Here is a 19,058-nt window from a genome sequence, read left to right on the forward strand (position 1 = left end):
GTACAGCACCTACCGGGTTTTGTGCTTGCTTTCCAGTAATTAACTGTAGTTTTAGATAAGGGCATGGACTCTTCGGGCAAAACTGTCAGGTTCACAAAGGGGCAGGCCCATTACAGAACCTCTGAACCAGGTAGCACAATCTTTTAAAAATCTTTTACCATTTTATTATGGAAAGTTTAAACACAAAAATAGAATATCATGAACCCCCTGTGCCCATCAGCCATCTCGAATAATTATCAGCACCTGCTGCTTCTGGTAACTTAACTAGGAATCATAAGTCCCCCTAGGAAACTAAAGGAGACACGCACTATGGCCAGAATGATCTTTTCAGGTTGCAGACTGGATCATGTCAACCTCACCTCCTTCTTCCTCAAAATCCTCCGGTCAGGTCCTCTGCTCTTGGAATGGACGTGAGCAGAGCTCCCACCCCAGTCCTGGCAAGCCTACCTCCGACTTCTTTTAAGAGAGGGCAAAACGCACGTCTCTCTTCTTTATGCCATTTTCTTTGGGTTTCCTCGTACACCAGCAATTCTCAAACCTGGCTGGCTACACACTGGAATCAATTGAGGAGCTTTAAACAACAGCAAAAACATAACCAGGACTGGCATTCAGAGATTCCGATGCCATTGGCCTGGAGGGTTGAGTGGGCGTCATTGTGTTTGAAAAACTTTCCAGGTGATGCTAAGGTACACCCACAGTAGAGAACAACTGTTTAGTTATAAGGGCTGAACTAATTCTGACACCTAACCAGGCTAAAAAGTTGTCCTCTCCCAGAAAGTTCCACCTCATCCCATCTCCATGATGGGAGCTCCCATGGCCACACGTGGCACTGCTCTCGCTGATGGCTTAGTTCATTTGCACGTGGCACTTCTCCTTAACCTTGCCCTAAGGAGGGCACCATAACCGCGGCAGTGCAGACATAGCTGGGTGTCTGCTCTGCCAGGTAAACCCCAGCTGTGGGGCCATTACTGCATGTCAACCCTCTGCAGCTGCCTCCTCCTCCCAATCTTAGTTGTAGCTTCCTTTTTTTTTTTTTTTTAAAGATTTACTTATTTATTTATCTCCCCTTCCCTCCCCACCCCGGTTGTCTCTTCTCTGTGTCTATTTGCTGTGTCTTCTTTGTCTGCTTCTGCTGTTGTCAGCGGCACGAGAATCTGTGTTTCTTTCTGTTGTGTCATCTTGTTGTGTCAGCTCTCCGTGTGTGCAGCACCATTCTTAGGCAGGCTGCACTTTCTTTCGCACTGGGCGGCTCTCCTTATGGGGTGCACTCCTTGTGCGTGGGGCTTCCCTATGTGGGGGACACCCCTGCATGGCAGGGCACTCCTTGCATGCATCAGCACTGTGCATGGGCCAGCTCCACACGGGTCAAGGAGGTCCAGGGCTTGAACCGCGGACCTCCCATGTGGTAGACGGATGCCCTAACCACTGGGCCAAGTCCGCCGCCTCAGTTGTAGCTTCCTTGATCTTACTGGTGCCATGAGTCTGGGTGCAGGTGGGAAAATAGAAGCTGCTCTAGGTGTTTTAAGTAGAAAGAGACTTAATACAGGGAATCGGAGGCTCACAGAAGTCAGGAAATCTGTTAACAAAAAAGTCTGGAAATGCTAGGAGGACAGGGAGGCCACCACCCGTGTTCTCTGCTGCCCACAGACCTGAGCTGGGTACTTCTCAGGGAGCCCCTCGAAGTCACCGGGGAAAACCCACATCTGCAGAGGCCAATGCACCTGCCACACTTCTGGGCTCTGTTCCCTTCCCAGTGCTATTTGTGCGTTTATGTGAGAGCCTCGATTCTAGTCTGAATGAAAATACTAATCCCCTGTGTGACCTCGGACAAATCTCTTTCCTTCTCTGGGTCTCAGTTTAAACCATAAAATGAGACTCAGAGGGAGGGAAAGAGGAACGAACACAGGGGCCAGAAAAGGAACTCAGTTTGGGGCAAATTCTCAGGGTTGGTTTGGTCTGACAATGTTCAGTTTGTATTCTGAGAATGTAAACTTCACTCACAGGATCACTTAGGAGAGACAGAGAGGGATGGAAGGAGAGAGGGAGTGGGAAGGGAAGAAGGAAAGGAGGAAGAACAGAGGGAAGGAGGGAGGGAGAGAGAAACCTTTTGTTTTGCTTTCTGCATGCATAAGATTTTTATATTTCCATTCCACGCAGCTCCTTCTGTCTTGACCTCGTCTTCTATCCTCAACTCAAATGCAGAGAATGGAGGCATCCATTTTGCTCCGTGTAGAATCAACACTCATTTCAGCCCATATATCTTTTTTTTGGATTTTTTTCTGATATGTTCTTTATTCTCAGAGCCAGAGATCTTCTTCAGTAATTTCTTCGACATATAAGGCTCTAAAATGCTGAAGGATAGAAACAGCTTCTCCTCCCCACCAGCCCTGTGTAAACTCTTTCCTGGGCGACAGTCTCTGCTGACAGTGACCTGACAACAGCTTGTGTTATCTCACCATGTCCCCTTCAATCTTTTTAGTCCAAACACTCACAGTGGCTTCAGGCCCAATGTCTGTTACAGAGGCCTGCCCGCCCCCCTTCTTTTGCCAATTAAAAAGCTGAATACAAATATTTTTAAAAAAGAGTCAGCCCACTGAGAAAATAATTTGTGCATTTTACTCTCAGCCACTGCATTCTCATCCCTTCTCTCCAAACCATAAAAGCGATGCATTGTGGAAGGTTTGCCTTTTTTGTTGTTGCTGCTGATGCTTTTACAAAGGCCTTGCAACAGGAATACACTGATGAGATCCTGATGCCAGCGACAGATTTATGAAATGTCAGGGGTGGACGTGCTGGATGGAATCTAGAGGCAGACAAAGCATTCAAAAGGTAAATCATTTTCTGAAAACCATCCATCATGAAATCATAGAATCCCCAAAGACCACTTATTCCAGTGCTTCTTAAACATGGTTACACATCAAAAGCATATCAGGAGCTTTAAAAAAATTCCTGGGACCCAACCCATCCCAATTTAGAATCTCTGAAGGTCTGGAGAGATTGCATTTATGGATTTATTGGTTGATTGAAGCTCCACAGGGAATTCTAATGCACAATTAAGTTTGGGAGTCACTCGTCTAGTCCAATCATTAACTCCTTCTATAGGATTTTACCAAATGGTTAACTATCCCCAGTTGATGGAGATGGGGCTGTACCACCTTTCAAGGCAGCTCTCTCCATCCTTAGTTCTGCTTGTTAGAAAGTTCTTCCTCTGGCTCCCTGTAACTCTTCCCCCACTGGCCTGGTTTGGCCTTTGAGGAGCTAATTTGCTCAAGACACACTCTTCCTGCTACCATTTAAAGAGCAGGTAGCTGGAGTCAAGAAGCTCTGCGCCACAGCTGCCACTCCAAATCCAGGGAACTGGAGAAGGGAGGAGGAACACTATCTCTGAAAAGCCGCACTTTCCTACCATCATGCTCACGAGGGGAAACAGCGCAAAAGGGCAGAACAATACCCGATGACGCCCTTCCACCTTCCACATCTGGCAGGAGTACTGCTACTGGTAGCACCCAGTCCACAGGCAGAACCATTGCCAGGAGTGAGCCTGGGCAAAGTAGATTATAGCTGTCAAAACTCTCCAACCATAAGGAGGGGCAATGAAAGGCCAGTGAGCCGTGCCATGGTTGGCTCTACACCATGGGTGTGCACAGAGATGTTTGATCAGGATGTTTATTATCATAGTATCCTTGCTGGCAACAGAACGATGGAGACCTTCTAAACGTCCAGCAACAGGTCACCCCTCCAAGGGAATTTTATGCTGCCTTGCTGAGGATGATTATGCTATATTCAGGGTCAGAATAGAACACAAAGTTTAAGAAAAAAAATTTTTAAGCAGGTGGTGAAATAAAGTTCACCCATAAGATTTCATATTTATTAAAATAATTTTTTGAATGATGTGGTAGGATAAATAGTAGCCCATTAAAAATGGCTGTCATTGGGTGAAGGAATCACAGGTGGTATTTTTTTTTCTTTCATCTTTTTCCGTTTTCAAAACTATATTATGCATATATCTTATTTTTGTACTTAGGCAAAGTATATTTTTTAAATGCACAAATACAAGATCTTCATAAAGAAGTTGGGAGAAAGAGCATTGAAAACGGAAGACAGAAATTAGTAGATCCAGGGTGAAAATGAGCAAGAGGCGAGGCAGAGAAGAGGATTAAGGAGAGGCTCAAGTCCGACCAGGAGGGAGAATCGCAAAACGTGGTTGGGTCGAGCCTCTGGAAGTCTTGCTGTGTGATCTGAGGAAGTCCTTGGCCTGTCTGGGTCTGTTTCCCCTCTCAAACGAGCTCCTTAGCTTCCCAGCTCGGAGCGGCTGGGAGGTGCGGGGCCTGGAGCGCTGGGGGGATGGTGCGGGATTGCCCCTGGGGCAGCGGAACCGCAGGGCACTGGGGCTCCCGCGGAAGCCCCGACCTGCCTGCGCCAGGGTGGGCGGGGCGGCCTTGACCGCTGGGCGGCGGGGAGAGCGCCGGGAAGCAGGCGGAGCGTCTCGCCGCTGAGCCTGCGGACTGCGCGGACGCGAGCGCCCGACGGTGGCCTGGGCAAACCCGGGAGAACCTGAACCTGACCTCGCGTCTGAGCCAGCGGCGGTAATAGCTGCCCTTCCCCCTCGGGCCCGGCGGCCCGCCGCAGCGGCTGTCGCACGGTGGAGGCTTTCCTGCCGGGGCCCAGCTTCCCCACCTGGGGACCCGCCTCTCCGCACTGCAGGACCCTCGCCACGCCCCACCCCCTCACCCAGACCCCAGGCCCCCAAATCTTCCCCCCCTCTGCCCCCGCCCTGGGCCATGCTGCCCAGGACCCTGGCTGCAGCCGAGGGCCTGGACACGCTCCCCCTCCCCACTTCCGCCAAGGGTGAGGTGGGCGTCCGCCGGGGTCCCAACTTATCGAGAGGGCCTGTTTCTTCTCACATGGGCCTTAATACAGGGGGATCTGTAAGAAAGTGTCCATATTCAGGAAGCAAAGCCAAGCTAGGGCTCTGAAAATCCACTTCCTTGCTGTGTGTCCTGGGCAAATCCCTGAATCCCTCTGATCTCCAGCCTTCTTCCAGAATGGGGGTCATCTTCTGCCTTTCTCACCCGGCAGCTGCTGTGAGGCCCAGTGAGTTAAATGATGAGAAGGTGCCTGCAGACAGTAAAGCGCCGTAGGTCTGTGAGTGGTTTCTGTGGAGCCCCCAGTGCAGATCTAGACAGGTCGCTAGAGAAGGAATGGCCTCAGTGAACTCAAGAGGGTTTGCCAGCCTTTCTCAGAGCCCCCTGCTTGCTGCCCCTCCACCTCACCCCATCGATTGGTGACTCCCCATTTCCCCTACAACCTCCCCTCCCCACCCTTCCTGCCTCAGACACAGGCCTGCTGGGCCCCAGGCTGCTTCTGTCCAGCATCCCACAGAGCCCTGAGCAGAAAGCAACCTGGACCTGCCCCTGCTCGGCCGGCTTCGCTCCCCCCAAGGGCAGCTTTCCTGTTAGCAATGATTTTTCAGGGCTGGGACACCTGGCTGGGGCCTCGCTTTCCCTGAATGCATTCTTAGTTACCCTCCAGGGGTGGTGGATTGGGAAGGCTGTGGGTTGAGGGGGGGGGGGGCTGTGCAAACTATCTTTACTGATGAATAGAGCAAGCGGCAAGTGAGAGGGCAAGGCAGAATGATTTAAATCCTGGTGGAGAATAACTTTGCTTCAACTGATCTATAAACTTCAGTGTTCTCAGAGTCACAGTCAAGAATGAATAGAGCCTTAAGGCCTCCCAACTGATGAGGGACTTGCTGCATCCCTGGGAAAGAAAAGCCGAGGGGCAGAGCTAGGTTGGTTTCTGAGGTTGTTGGCAGCTCTGATGTTCTGGGGTGCACGACCTCATTCAAAATAACCCTTGAGGCATTTCACAGATGAGGAAACAGAATCTCAGGGGTGAAGTGAGTTGCCCAAGGGTCACAAAGCAAACATACCGAGATGAGGGCAACCACTCTCTCAGAGAAAGCAACTCTGTCTTAAAGTCCCTTTGGTTTCCACTCAATTCTTAGGTCAATTCTTAAACGGCCTTTGTGGGACTCTGAGTTTTTTCTCAGAACATCATTTGGTAACTATTTATTGAGCAGCTGCTCTGTAGCAGACATAATTGTAGGCATCAGAGACATAGCAAGGAGTCTGGGGAAAAAAATCCCTGCCCTCATGGAGCTTACATTTTAGTGGGGGAGTCAGAAAATAAATCCATAAGCATGTAAAAAGTATTTGGTGTGCCTGATGGAGGAAAATAAAGCAGGTCTGGGGGATAGGGAGTGTCGGAGTGGGAAAATTGCCATTTTGATAAAGGGTGGTCAGGGGAGGCCTTGCCGAGAAGATGCCACTTGATCAAAGACCTGAAAAAGATGAGGGAGGAAGGGAGCCAGAGGATGGACTGGGTGTAAAGGGGATGGGCTGGAGAATCCTCAGGGCTCTTGTGCCCCATACAATGCAGGCTTCTAGAGGGTCACCCCTTCCTGCTAGTACCTTGGCATGTCTGAGCTGGTGGGCCTTTGGGGGACCACCTTGGCACCTCTCATCTGTTCTCCCTGGTTCCTGCAGAGTACCCGGCATGCTTCATGTCCTGGTGCCCCGGCTGCTTTGCCTCCATGGCAGGACTGCCTCGTACTCCTCCGCAGCTGCGCTCCCAAGCCCCATCCTGAACCCAGACATCCGCTACAACCAGCTCTTCATCAACAATGAGTGGCAAGATGCAGTCAGCAAGAAGACCTTCCCGACAGTCACCCCCACCACGGGGGAGGTCATCGGGCACGTTGCTGAAGGGGACCGGGCTGATGTGGACCTGGCGGTGAAAGCAGCCCGTGCGGCCTTCCGCCTGGGGTCTCCATGGCGCCGGATGGACGCCTCCGAGCGGGGTCGGCTGTTGAACCGGCTGGCCGACCTAGTGGAGCGGGATCGGGTCTACTTGGCCTCATTGGAGACCTTGGATAACGGGAAGCCCTTCCAAGAGTCTTATGTCTTAGACCTGGATGAGGTCATCAAGGTGTATCGGTACTTTGCTGGCTGGGCTGACAAATGGCATGGCAAGACCATCCCCATGGACGGTGAGCACTTCTGCTTCACTCGGCACGAGCCCGTCGGTGTCTGTGGCCAGATCATCCCGTGGAACTTCCCCTTGGCCATGCAAGGCTGGAAGCTCGCCCCAGCACTTGCCACGGGCAACACTGTGGTCATGAAAGTGGCAGAGCAGACGCCCCTGTCTGCCCTGTACCTGGCCTCCCTCATCAAGGAGGCAGGCTTTCCCCCGGGAGTGGTGAACATCATCACGGGCTACGGCCCAACGGCAGGAGCGGCCATCGCCCAGCACGTGGACATTGACAAAGTCGCCTTCACCGGCTCCACCGAGGTGGGCCACCTTATCCAGAAGGCGGCCGGCGACTCCAACCTCAAGAGGCTCACCCCGGAGCTGGGCGGGAAGAGCCCTAGCATCGTGTTGGCCGATGCCGACATGGACCATGCCGTGGAGCAGTGCCACGAGGCCCCCTTCTTCAACATGGGCCAGTGCTGCTGCGCCGGTTCCCGCCCCTTTGTTGAGGAATCCATTTATGATGAGTTTCTCGAGAGAACGGTGGAGAAAGCCAAGCAGAGGAAAGTTGGGAACCCCTTTGAGCTGGACACCCAGCAGGGACCCCAGGTGGACAAGGAGCAGTTTGAGCGAATCCTGGGCTCCATCCGTCTTGGCCAGAAAGAGGGGGCAAAGCTTCTCTGTGGCGGGGAGCGTTTTGGGGAGCGCGGTTCCTTTATCAAGCCCACGGTCTTTGGGGCCGTGCAGGATGACATGAGGATTGCCAAGGAGGAGATCTTCGGGCCTGTGCAGCCGCTGTTCAAGTTCAGGAAGGTTGAGGAAGTGACTGAGAGGGCCAACAATACCAGGTATGGCTTGGCTGCCGCCATGCTCACGCGGGACCTGGACAAGGCCATGTACCTCACTCAGGCCCTCCAAGCCGGGACGGTGTGGGTGAACACCTACAACATCGTCACCTGCCACACGCCATTCAGAGGCTTCAAGGAATCTGGCAGTGGAAGGGAGCTGGGGGAGGATGGACTTCGGGCCTACACAGAGGTGAAGACGGTCACTATCAAGGTTCCCCAGAAGAATTCGTAAGAACGGCCACCAGGAGAACTAGCACCAGTCCAGGGATTCCCCAGGTGCCTGGACCAGTGGTTGCCAATATTTTTTTAAAGCCATGGACCCCCTTTCTTTGTTATATCTGGACTCTTAGAGGAAAGCCCAACAAATAAAGCAATGACAGGGAAGAGGAGGCCCAGAGTCTTATCCACAGGTGCCCCAGCCTCCTTGGTTGCCCTAAGTTACTGCCATGAAACCTTAGGAGCCTCTAGAAGATAGATTAAAGCCCCTGATCTGAACAGTAGATTTTAGTTCTTCCTGCCTGATCCAAGGATTTCCAGTGGGTCAAGTTGATGGCTTAGTGGATGGATTCAACTCACAAAGGATCGGACATTAGGTGTTTTGAACTAGGTGGAAACCAAATCTCAGCTCCCTTCTTCATTGACTTAACCTGATAATTAAGGTTCTTTTCCTTTTCTAAATACCAGTTTCTAGCTATATTGCTTGATTGCACTTCATTTCACTATTGATTCTCTCTAATTCATGGAATAGAGTGGGTCAAGGATGCACTTACATAATCATACCTTTAAAAAATAAACTTAGACAACGCAAAAGTCCATCAAATGATGAATGGATAAACAAAATGTGGTAGAACTATACAATGGAATATTATTCAGTCATAAAAATGAAGTACTGATACCTACTACAACATGGATGAACCTTGAAAATATCATACTAAATGAAAAAGCCAGATAGAAAAGACCACATATTGTATGATTTCATTTATATAAAATGTCCACCATAGGCAAATGCATAGAGACAGAAAGTAGATTGATTAGTGGTTGTCAGGGGTTGGGGTTAGGGAGAATTGGGAGTGACTGCTAATTTGTATTGGATTTCTTTTTAGAGTGATGGATGTGTTCTGGAAATAGTGGTGAGGCTTGCACAACTTTATAAAAATAACCACTGAATTACATTTAAAGAGGGTGAATTTAACAGTATGTGAATTAATATTGTCAAAATAACCTCATACATTGTGTGCAAAGCCATTTTTTTTAAGATTTATTTATTTACTTCTCTCTCCTTTCCCCTCCCCAACCCAGTTATCTGTTCTCTGTGACTATTTGCTGTGTCTTCTTTGTCTGCTTCTGTTGTCAGTGGCATGGGAATCTGTGTTTCTTTTTGTTGCATCATCTTGCTGTGTCAGCTCTGTGTGTGTGCGGCGCCATTCCTGGGCAGGGTGCACTTTCCTTCACGCTGGGCGGCTCTCCTTACGGGGCGCACTCCTTGCGCGTGGGGCTCCCCTACGCGGGGGACGTCCCTGCGTGGCAGGGCACTCCTTGCGCACATCAGCACCACGCGTGGGCTAGCTCGCCCAGGGTTTGAACTGCGGACCTTCCAAGTGGTAGACGGACACCCAAACCACTGGGCCAAGTCCGCCGCCTGCAAAGCCATTTTTGTCTCAGTATTCTGTTGCTGCTGAGTGTTTCACTGTGTTAAGAATATATAGCAGGACCCTGGTCATCATCTAGTCAATGTCCAGCCTAGGTATAAAAGTTTCCACTGTATTTCCATTTTTGTTTCTGTTTTCTTTTGGCTGGGTGAGGAAGGGTGACTTTAAGACCCTCAGAGAAAAGCTCTGGTTCCTGCCCCGACCAAGTCCAGTTCAGATTTCACTTTGATGTTTCCGCTGGCATTGCCCCCCTGACCCTCACCAACCCCACACCACCCGCTCAAGCCCAGCCCAGCACCCGGGCCATCCTGGCATGCTGGGGGTTCCCAGACTTTCAAACCTCAAGAGTTCATTATGCTTGTTGTTGGACTTACTCTTTTTATTCCCCCACCTGATGAGAATAAAGCTAAATCCAAGTCAGCCAGGCCAAGATCCAGAAGCTGAATGCTGGCCTCATCTGCTCGTCGTTCATCCTTCCATCCCACACTGCTCACAGATGACTACTTCTGGGTCCACTCAGTCTTGTGCATGCCATTCTGAGCAGTTCTTAAACATCCTGTCATCTCACCGGGGCACTGAGGTGATTTTGTTCGTTATCTGAATTTGGGTTTCATCTGAAGCTGCTTCATGAGGATTCAGGATCTCTTTGGTCACATTATCTCCCCTTCTAGGACCTCCTTTTAGCCCCTTCTGTTCCAGGCTGACGTGACCCTGACTGTCACCTTAAGTACACTTCTTTTCTGCACAGTGAAGGTTTCTCAGGAGCCAGTGGGCTGGGGAAACAGGAATGGCAGGGCTGGGGATGAGTTCTCTAATAACTGACAAGCGACATCACAACATTTGACAAATCCATTCCTTGTTTGTTTCTCAGTACTTTAAAATCAAAGAGGAACTTTGTTGAGGATGTCCTGGTATGGGGTGGGACTGGGAAAAGACAATCTTCAAGGTCCCTTATTTCGATCCCTGGAATTTTGAGGCTGGGGGATCAGATAGCTCTCATTCCTCACGGCCCCTCTCCACCTATTTATCATCATACTAATACAGAGACTTTTGAGCTGGGAGATTTAACTGAGCAGCATTATTAAGCCCAAACACTGGCCTACATGATTTACCCTTGGTGGTAGACATAATTCTGGGGCATTCATCCATTCAACAAATTTTCACCAAGCTCTTACTCTGCCAGGCACCTTTATATGCTCTTGAATCCTTACAAAAGCCCTATAAAATAGGTAATGGGGTTACTGTTTTTTTCCCAGATGAGGAAATGGAAGCTGAGAGAGGTTTAGTACTTTGCCCACATATAGTCAGTGGTAGAACAAGAACAAGTGCTGGAACTCAGATCTGCCTTGAAAGCTGGTGTCCTTTTCACCATACCAGAACGCCTCCCTATATGCCAAGTGCTGAACAAGATGAGATAAGACATTTTCTGCTATGTTAGGGCATAAGTCAAGCAGCTATAACAAAGAGACCCCAAAATAATAGTGACTTAAACAAGGTACTAGGAGAGGGTGCTCATTCAATTTAGGTTACAGACCTCTGATAGAACCTTTTAGGACATTACTAAAAGCAGCAAGAAGCAGCTCTCACACACCAGAATTCTGATATTTTCCCACCACTCTTCCTAGAATTAGTAAGTATGTAAGTGGTCTAGTTTCCAAAATATCGAAGGTCATGGTTTCATCAAATATTTACCATAGCTTAGCAAATGTTGTCAGCTTTCCAGCTTGTAATCTGTTCCTCACCATTCACTTCCCTACCCTTCAGCCAATGCCATATATTTTATTTTATTATTACTTTTTAAAAGATTTATTTTTATTTATTTCTCCCCCCACCCCCCCCCCCCCCAGTAGTCTGTTCTCTGTGGCCGTTTGCTGCGTGTTCTTTTTTTTTTGTCTGCTGTTGTCAGCGGCACAGGAATCTGTGTCTCTTTTTGTTGCATCGTCTTCTTGTGTCAGCTCTCCGTGTGGGTGGCGCCATTCTTAGGCAGGCTGCACTTTCTTTCGCGCTGGGTGGCTCTCCTTACAGGGCGCACTCCTTGTGCGTGGGGCTCCCCTACATGGGGGACACCTCTGCATGGCACAGCACTCCTTGCATGCATTAGCACTGCACGTGGGCCAGCTCCACACGGGTCAAGGAGGCCCGGGGTTTGAACTATGGACCTCCCATGTGGTAGGTGGATGCCCTATCCACTGGGCCAAGTCCACTTCCCGATGCCATATATTTTATATTTTTGTTAGGGCAGCACTTAAATTAGAATAAATGACAGTGGCTTCTGCAATAAACTACCCCAAAATGTTAGTAATTCAATACAGCAGAAATTTGTTTCTCTTTCCCACTGGTGGAGAGGGTGCAGGTGGTGGTGATAGGCGAGAGCCCTTCACATGGTCCCTTGGAAACAGGCTCATTCCATCTCTCTCTTAACGGTTCTGTCCAGCATTTTATTAGACAACACTTGGTCACCCAAGGATGTATAATAGCCACCAAAGAGAGGCACCAAATACGGGTGAAGAACAGCAGTCTGCCACAGTGGACACCTCTGCTCTTGAGAAGCCAGTGTTGTAGGAAACGCCCTGATTAGCTTCCAGGACCTCCCTCCCTTGGACTTCTGCCAGAAGCTGCACATCTGGTTTTAACTAAGTCCACAGGGCGGACCTGTTAAGCTGAGGGCATCCAGATTCGTCATCAAATGAGCAAGTGACCACTGCATTTGTGAGCAAAGCCATGAGTCACGCAGGTGTCTGCCTGTTTATGCTCCAGTTTGCCCATCTGTATCACGAAAGGCTTGCTTTTGATCAGTGGTTCCAAGTTTAGGGTCTGCAAAGGTTGTTGCCATGGTGAATCCCTTATTTTGCCAGGGCTGCTATGACATATACCACGAACTGGTTGGCCTAAGCAACTGGAATTTATTGTCTCATGATGTTTTAGTGTCCTGGGCTGCTTAAGCAAATACCATGCAATGGTTTGGAGTAAACAGTGGGAACTTATTTTATTTGCTCATGGTTTTGAGGCTAAAAGAAAGTCCAAATCAAGACATCATCTAGGTGATGCTTTCTCCCTGGAGATTGTGGTGTTCTGGGGCTGACTGCCAGCAATCCTTGGTCCTTAACTTATCACAAGGCAAAGGCACATGGCAGCATCTCCTGGTCTCTCCCTTCTCTTCTGGGTTCCATAGTTGTTCAGCTTCTGGCTGCTCCCTCTGTGGCTTTTTATCTCTATGTGACTTTTACTCTACCTATAATGGACTCTAGTATGGGATTAAGACCCATCCTAATTGAGATGGGTCACACCTTAACTGAAGTAACCCCGTCAAAGGGTTCTTACTATGCCAGCACCCAGGAATGCGTTCCGTTTAAGAACATGCTTTGTGTGGGTACATACAGCTCTCAACCATCATACATGGCTTTGGAGGCTAGGAGTCTAAGGCCTCTACAGGCTGTGCCTTCTCCCAGCATCTGTAGCATTTTGTGCTGGTTTGCTGCGATCTTGGGGCTCCCTTGGGGCTCCCTGGCTTGCATCTCTGCCTGTTACATGGCCATCTGTCTCCTTGGTCTTCTCCTGTGATTGACTGTGTCCAAATTTCCTCTGCCTTGTGAGGACTCCAGTCATGTGGAGTAAGGTTCACCCTGATTCAGTCTGGCCTCATCTAAGAAGGTTCTTCAAAGATCCTGTTTGTAAATGAATCCACATCCTAACCACTAACAACATCTTTCAAAGGTCCTGTTTACAAATAGGCTCACTCCCGCAGAATATGGAATAAGACTTGTACATGTCTCTATGGGGGACATGATTCAATGCCCAACAGTGGGCAAGGCTTATTCCTTAACCCTGCCTTTTATATAGAGGGGAGGAGATAACTTCCAATTCCCAGAAGAAAGTGTGACACTCCCAGGCCCTCTCCTTAGCCTGTCTCCATAGTATCATCCTCGTGGGGAGAGAGGTGACTGATTCCATTAGTGAGATTAGGGGAAACATGACTTTTGTTGGGCCATGCTCACCAGAGGGCAGGGCCACTGCCCTGAGAAGGCAATGGGGTCTCTTCCTGGCACCTGGTAGCCTTTAAGTGGAGCATGTCCTCCTCTGTTTCCTGCCACCCTCTGGTGAACAAAACAAGGCAGATCGTCCCCCAAATGTGACGGCTATAGCGGTATATGTTGTAGGGAGGAGCACGGTGTGAGGATGCTGCCACTTCCAGCTTCTCTAGGACAGGTGTATTAGTCAGGGTAACTAATGCTAGCTGCTGTAACAAGTCCAGATCTCAGTGGCTTAACCCAATTAAAGTTTATTTCTCATTCACACCAAGTTAAGTGTGCCCATTCCTGGTCAGAGAGGCTTTCCTGGGTAGCTCTCCAAGTGGTGGCTCAAGGCAGCTGGCACCCCCCATGCTGTGGCTCCACTACGCTGGGGGCAAAGGAGAAAGTCTATGAAGAAAACATACCTGCCCTTAACTGCCTCGGGCACAAAATGATGTGTTGGTAAGAATTAGTCACACAGCCTCACCTGGATGCATCTGTAATTATGCTACGTGTCCAGAGAAGGGAAATGGATTGTATTTGTTTTCTGTGGCTGCTGTAACAAATCAACACAAACGAAGTGATTTAAATCAGAAATTTATTCCCTTAGAGTTCTGGAGGCCAGAAATCCAAAATCAGCCTCACAGGACTGAAATCAAGGCATTGGGGGTGGGGGGGGCTAAACCCCCTTCAGAGCGTCTTCCAGCTGCTGTGGTTCCAGCAAGGCCAGTGCCCTCCCATGTTTCTCTGCTCCGTCTTCACATGCCTTTCTCCTCCGAGTGTGTGTAATCCCCTTCTGCCTCCCTCTAACACTCCCGATTGCATTTAGGGCCCACCCAGATAGTCTAGGACAATCTGCCTCCAGATCCTTAACTTAATCGCATTAAGACCCCTTTTCCTAGTAAGGCACCTGTACAGGTCCCAGGGATTAGGACCTGGTATCCAGGTGAGCGGGTGGGGGATTAGTCCACCTGCCACGCGGGCTTAACCAGCATCCTGCTGGTGTCCGAGCCACAGTGGCAAATTCAAACTGGGGTAGAGTAAGTAGCAGTTCTGCTCTCCTGGCGTCTCCTGTCGCCGCGATTAACCCACCTTGTTTGCACACACTGTGGGTCAGAAAGGGGGTGCACTGAGGAGCACCTCTGGTCGAGCCTCTAAGCCTGAAGAACCCCTGTCAGGGCTGGACAAGCCCAAATACCCAGCCCCTTTGCTGGATCCATCATGGCTGCTGCTCTGACGCCTGTCGGCTTCATTAGCTCCCAAGCCCTTTGGGAAGAAGCCCTTGAGCAAGTGTCCTTTCAGTAGCCTCCATTCTAGTGCGAGCCTGACCCCTGGTGGCCGCCTTGGTAATTACTTTTTCGGCTTGCTGGTTAATGGAGCTTAAAAAAAAAAAAGGCTAAGGTGCTGGCTCTAGGGAGGGGATTGGAGAAAGAGAATAACATGTAACTGTTCCCGTCCTCCAGCAACCACCAGTGTGGCTGGGGAGACGATGACAACAGGGTGAAAAGTGCTATGGCAAATAGAAGCACAGGAGCCTTGAGATCTCAGAAAGAAAGAAATAACCTTTTAAAGCACTTATAGTGTGCCCCGCGTTTTACGTACTACAGCACATAACATCCCTCTGCCTGCCCTCAAGGCACTGACTATTACTGTTCCATGCTTGATAAGCAGGGACACTGAGGCCCAGAGGTGGTCAGTGGTCTGCTCTGGCTCCTTATCCAGCCAGGAAGTGGAGCCAGGACTCAGGTCTTCTCTTTACTGCACACCCCTGCCTCCCATGACGCCCAGCTCAGCCCCAGGGAAAGGCCTGGTGGGAGTGGGGCGTGGGACCCCAGGATGAGAAAGAAGTAGCCAGGCCAAGAAACAGGGAAGGGTGTGCCTGGTGCAGGGAAGGGCATGGAGCCTGAGAGAAAGGCTGGAGGCTGAGAGGAATGGCAGGTTGCTCAAGTGAGGCAAGGAGAGGAGGGTATTAAAGGCTGCGGAGGGGCTAGATCCTGGAGGGGTCTTGCAGGGAAGCCCCTTTTAAAGGAAAGTGATAGAATCACATCTTGGTTTCTAAAGCCGGCTCTGCTCCAATGTGGAAGACGGATCAAGGAGCTGGAGGCCACTCAGGAATTGCTGCCTAAGCCAGTGTGATGCTGGCATAAACCAGGGTGCGAGCTTGACCGGGGAAGGAGATCCTGGGGAGCAGGGGAGGGTGTCAGTGCAGATACCCATTGGCGAGGTGACAGGATGAAAGCTGGGGTGACCCCCGTGTTCCTGGCTTGGTACACGAGTGGATGGTGGTGCCAGTCACGGCAAAACGGAACCCAGCTGGAAGAGCAGGTTCAGGGACAAGACAGTGTTTGTTTATGCACTTACTTAGTCAATATGTTTTATTGAGTACTGACTATGTGCTGGGGATACGGCAGTGAAGCAAACAAAAATCCTGCCCATTCTTTTTCATGTGGGAGCCAGACCATAAACAAAATAAGTAAAATTTAGTCCATCAGATGGTCAAGGCTAGTTGGGGAAAAAATTGTGCTGGGAAGGGGGATTTGGAAGGCAGGGTGATAAATAGGTGATAAAAGGCACAGCAGCTACATAAAAGCCCTGGGCTCAGAATGGCACACGTCACTCACTCAGATTGCATTGGCAAAAACTAGTCAAAAGACTCGATCCAGATGGAGAGGAAAGGGAGCGGGGAGATATAATCACTGGCAGAACAGTGTGGAGGGGGGGAGCCCCAGTTTTTAGTGGATAGCTAGGTGGCTCTGCCACACTTGCCCCCAAGATGCAGGAATGCATGATGGCCAGCGAGTGCTTCCCACAAGAGGTGTTTTAGAGCCTAATCCCGACATGGCGTTTGTTCCCTACCTCCCAGCCTTGCTCAGGCTGCTCCTTTCATTGCCCAGTTCAGCCCATTTTCTTGGTATCCTGCTTAAGGCCCGCCTCCTCCAGGATGCTTTCTCTGACCATCTCAATTTAGCCATCTGTGATGGTTAGGCTCGTGCGTCAACTCGGCCAGGTAATGGCGCCTGGTTTTTTGGTCTAGCAAGCACTGGCCTAATCATTACTGTGAGGACATTTCGTGGACTTAAACCATCAGGAAGTGGTTTGCATCTCTGGCTGATTACATCTACAATCACCTGAGAAGATTGCCCTCAGCAATGAGACCTCTCATCCAATCAGGTGAAGGCCTTAAGAGGAGGGACAATTTCAGCAGTTAGAAGGAAGAATTTCCATCTCTGCTTCAGTTAGCGCACTTCTCCTGGAGAGTTCACTGAAAACCTTAATTGGAGTTCCCACTTTGTAGCCTGCCCTACAGAATTTGAACTCGTGTATCCCCGCAGTTGCATGAGATAATTTTATAAAATTTCATAATATTTACAGGTATCTCCTGTCAGTCTGTTTCCCTAGAGAACCTTAATACACTATCTGTGACCCCATTGAGCTCACGGCATCCTCCATTCAGTCTTGCTCTGTGGCAGTTCTTGTTAATTAGCATATGATGAAATGGGTGTACTTTCTGGTTCTGGTGTGTCCGATTTATCTTGCTGCCCCTCTGTACCCAGCAAACAGCCATCAGCGCCCCCTACCATTTGCAAGGCAGTTCTTGTGCACTCACTCACTCACGGGCTCCTTAAGGCAGCAGGTCAGGACAGGGATGCTGACCTCCCTAGACTGCTTAGGAAACGGAGGCTCGGAAGGTGGAGGGAAGCGACTCAGGCCCAGGGACCCCGGCAGGGCCGGCCCTTGGTCCTAGGTCTTCCACCTCTGAAGCTAAAGCCTATTCTATGCACGCGATGACTGCATGCACCCTCAGCAGCCCACACAGGTCCACGGCCATGGCCCGAGCAGCTCTCAGTCCTAGGGCTGCTTCTCTGGGGCTGTGAGCATCAGTGCAACCTGGGCATCTAGCAGTACCTGGCACACAGTGGGTGTCCTGCAAATGTGAGGGTGGATTTATGGAGGAAAGGGGTTTCTGGCCCCCTTCCCAAATACTACTGAGTTTTACAATCCCTTGACAGTCACCCACTCCCTAGCATCACAGAGATTTACGCAGGAAGAAGAGATCGCCAAAGCGAAAGGAAACCCAGGTCCTCCCTGCCTCTGGGCACTGCAGGCCCCTCATGCCCTGGGACAACCGAGGCTGCACTCAGCAGCAGCTCTGACTGCAGAGGTGGTCACCCCCCAGGAGGGAGAGGTCAGCTCCCCTGAACAGGAGTGGGCAAGTGTCGGTATCCAGATCTCCCGGGGATGGGCTCCCATCTCCTGAGTTCATTATTCCACGGCAGACACCAAGACACTTGGGTTTCCCTTAATTAAAATATCACATAATAGTCATGTGGCCTGGTTTCTCAAGGCCCTGTAAAGGCTGAATGAAGCCATTCATTAGAGGAGACTTCATTGCTGATTGGTTTGCTTCTTCTCATTCATTTCTCCTGTCAGACATCCTTGGGGTACAGGGCAGGGCAATGTTTTTTAAAGATGTAGAAATTAATGTCATAATAAAATTTGGAGAAAAAAAAATTTAACACCAGGCTTTCATATGCATGTAAGGTGGAAAGCGGATATATTAAGAATGAACAGGGAAGCAGATTTGGCTGAACTGATAGAGCGTCCACCTACCACATGGAAGGTCCAGGGTTCAAACCCAGGGCCTCCTGGCCCACGTGGTGAGCTGGCCCATGTGCAGTGCTGATGCGCACAAGGAGTACTGTGCCACACAGGGGTGTCCCCCATGTAGGGGAGCCCCACGCACAAGGAGTGTGCCCCGAAAGAAGAACCGCCCCACACGAAAAAAGTGCAGCCTGCCCAAGAGTGGCGCCGCACACATGGAGAGCTGATGCAGCAAGATGACAGACACAACATAGAGACTCAGGTTCCTGGTGCCGCCTGACAAAAATGCAAGGGGACACAGAAGAACATGCAGCAAATGGACAGAGAGCAGACAACTGGGGGGGTGGGGGGGTGGGCGGCAGTTAGGGGAGAGAAATAACTAAAAAATAAATCTTTAAAAAAAAAAAGAATTAACACTGGCTTTAGAATCATTGTTCTCAAGTTGTTATGACTTTGCTGGCATCCACATCCCACTCAAAAAATGGATCGAGCCTCCCTGCGGCTAAGAGCCTCAAGTTCCACTCCTCGCAAGGCAGTTAGTGGTGCAGCCTAAAAAATGCAGCCCGTCCTCCCACTACTCCCGGTTCACAGACCACCTTGCACTTTCTGTCTCCCATCCTTTGAGGATGCTTTCCTTAGCCCAGAACCCCTCCCACTCACTCCAATCTGATTCTTCTGCAGTCAGCTCTTCTGGGAAGTCTTCCCTGGTTTCCCCTTACCCTGCTGACGAAGCGGAGAGCTGGTGCTGCTCAGGATGGTGACCTCATCCCTTCCACCTCCCACTCCGGGAGCAGGGCCTGTGCCCCAACCTTCGGGCACCTGGAGAATGCTATTCAGTGGGTGTGGGTGATGGCAGAGTGCAGACTCAAATGGGTGAATGAAACTAGAACGCTTGAGCAGGCGACTCAGGTTCAGGG

At 50.1% G+C, this 19,058-nt stretch overlaps 1 protein-coding gene across 2 annotated transcripts in view; it reads left to right on the plus strand.

The window, feature by feature from the left end:
• The window catches only part of ALDH1B1 (aldehyde dehydrogenase 1 family member B1), a 316,919-nt gene extending 305,083 nt beyond the window's left edge, over window positions 1-11,836 (plus strand). The window contains exons 1-2 of one of the 2 annotated variants that reach the window (XM_004457229.3): window positions 4,419-4,586; window positions 6,549-11,836. In XM_004457229.3, coding sequence (XP_004457286.2) covers window positions 6,559-8,112 — 1,554 coding nt within the window. In that variant the 5' untranslated portion in view covers window positions 4,419-4,586; window positions 6,549-6,558 and the 3' untranslated portion in view covers window positions 8,113-11,836. Of the gene's footprint in view, window positions 1-4,418; window positions 4,587-6,548 lie in introns of those variants that run through there. The other variant, XM_071216872.1, reaches the window with a different exon arrangement.
• Window positions 11,837-19,058: the final 7,222 nt, after the last annotated feature.

The sequence above is a fragment of the Dasypus novemcinctus genome, chromosome 8 (genome assembly GCF_030445035.2).
Source record: "Dasypus novemcinctus isolate mDasNov1 chromosome 8, mDasNov1.1.hap2, whole genome shotgun sequence".
Lineage (NCBI taxonomy): Eukaryota > Metazoa > Chordata > Mammalia > Cingulata > Dasypodidae > Dasypus > Dasypus novemcinctus.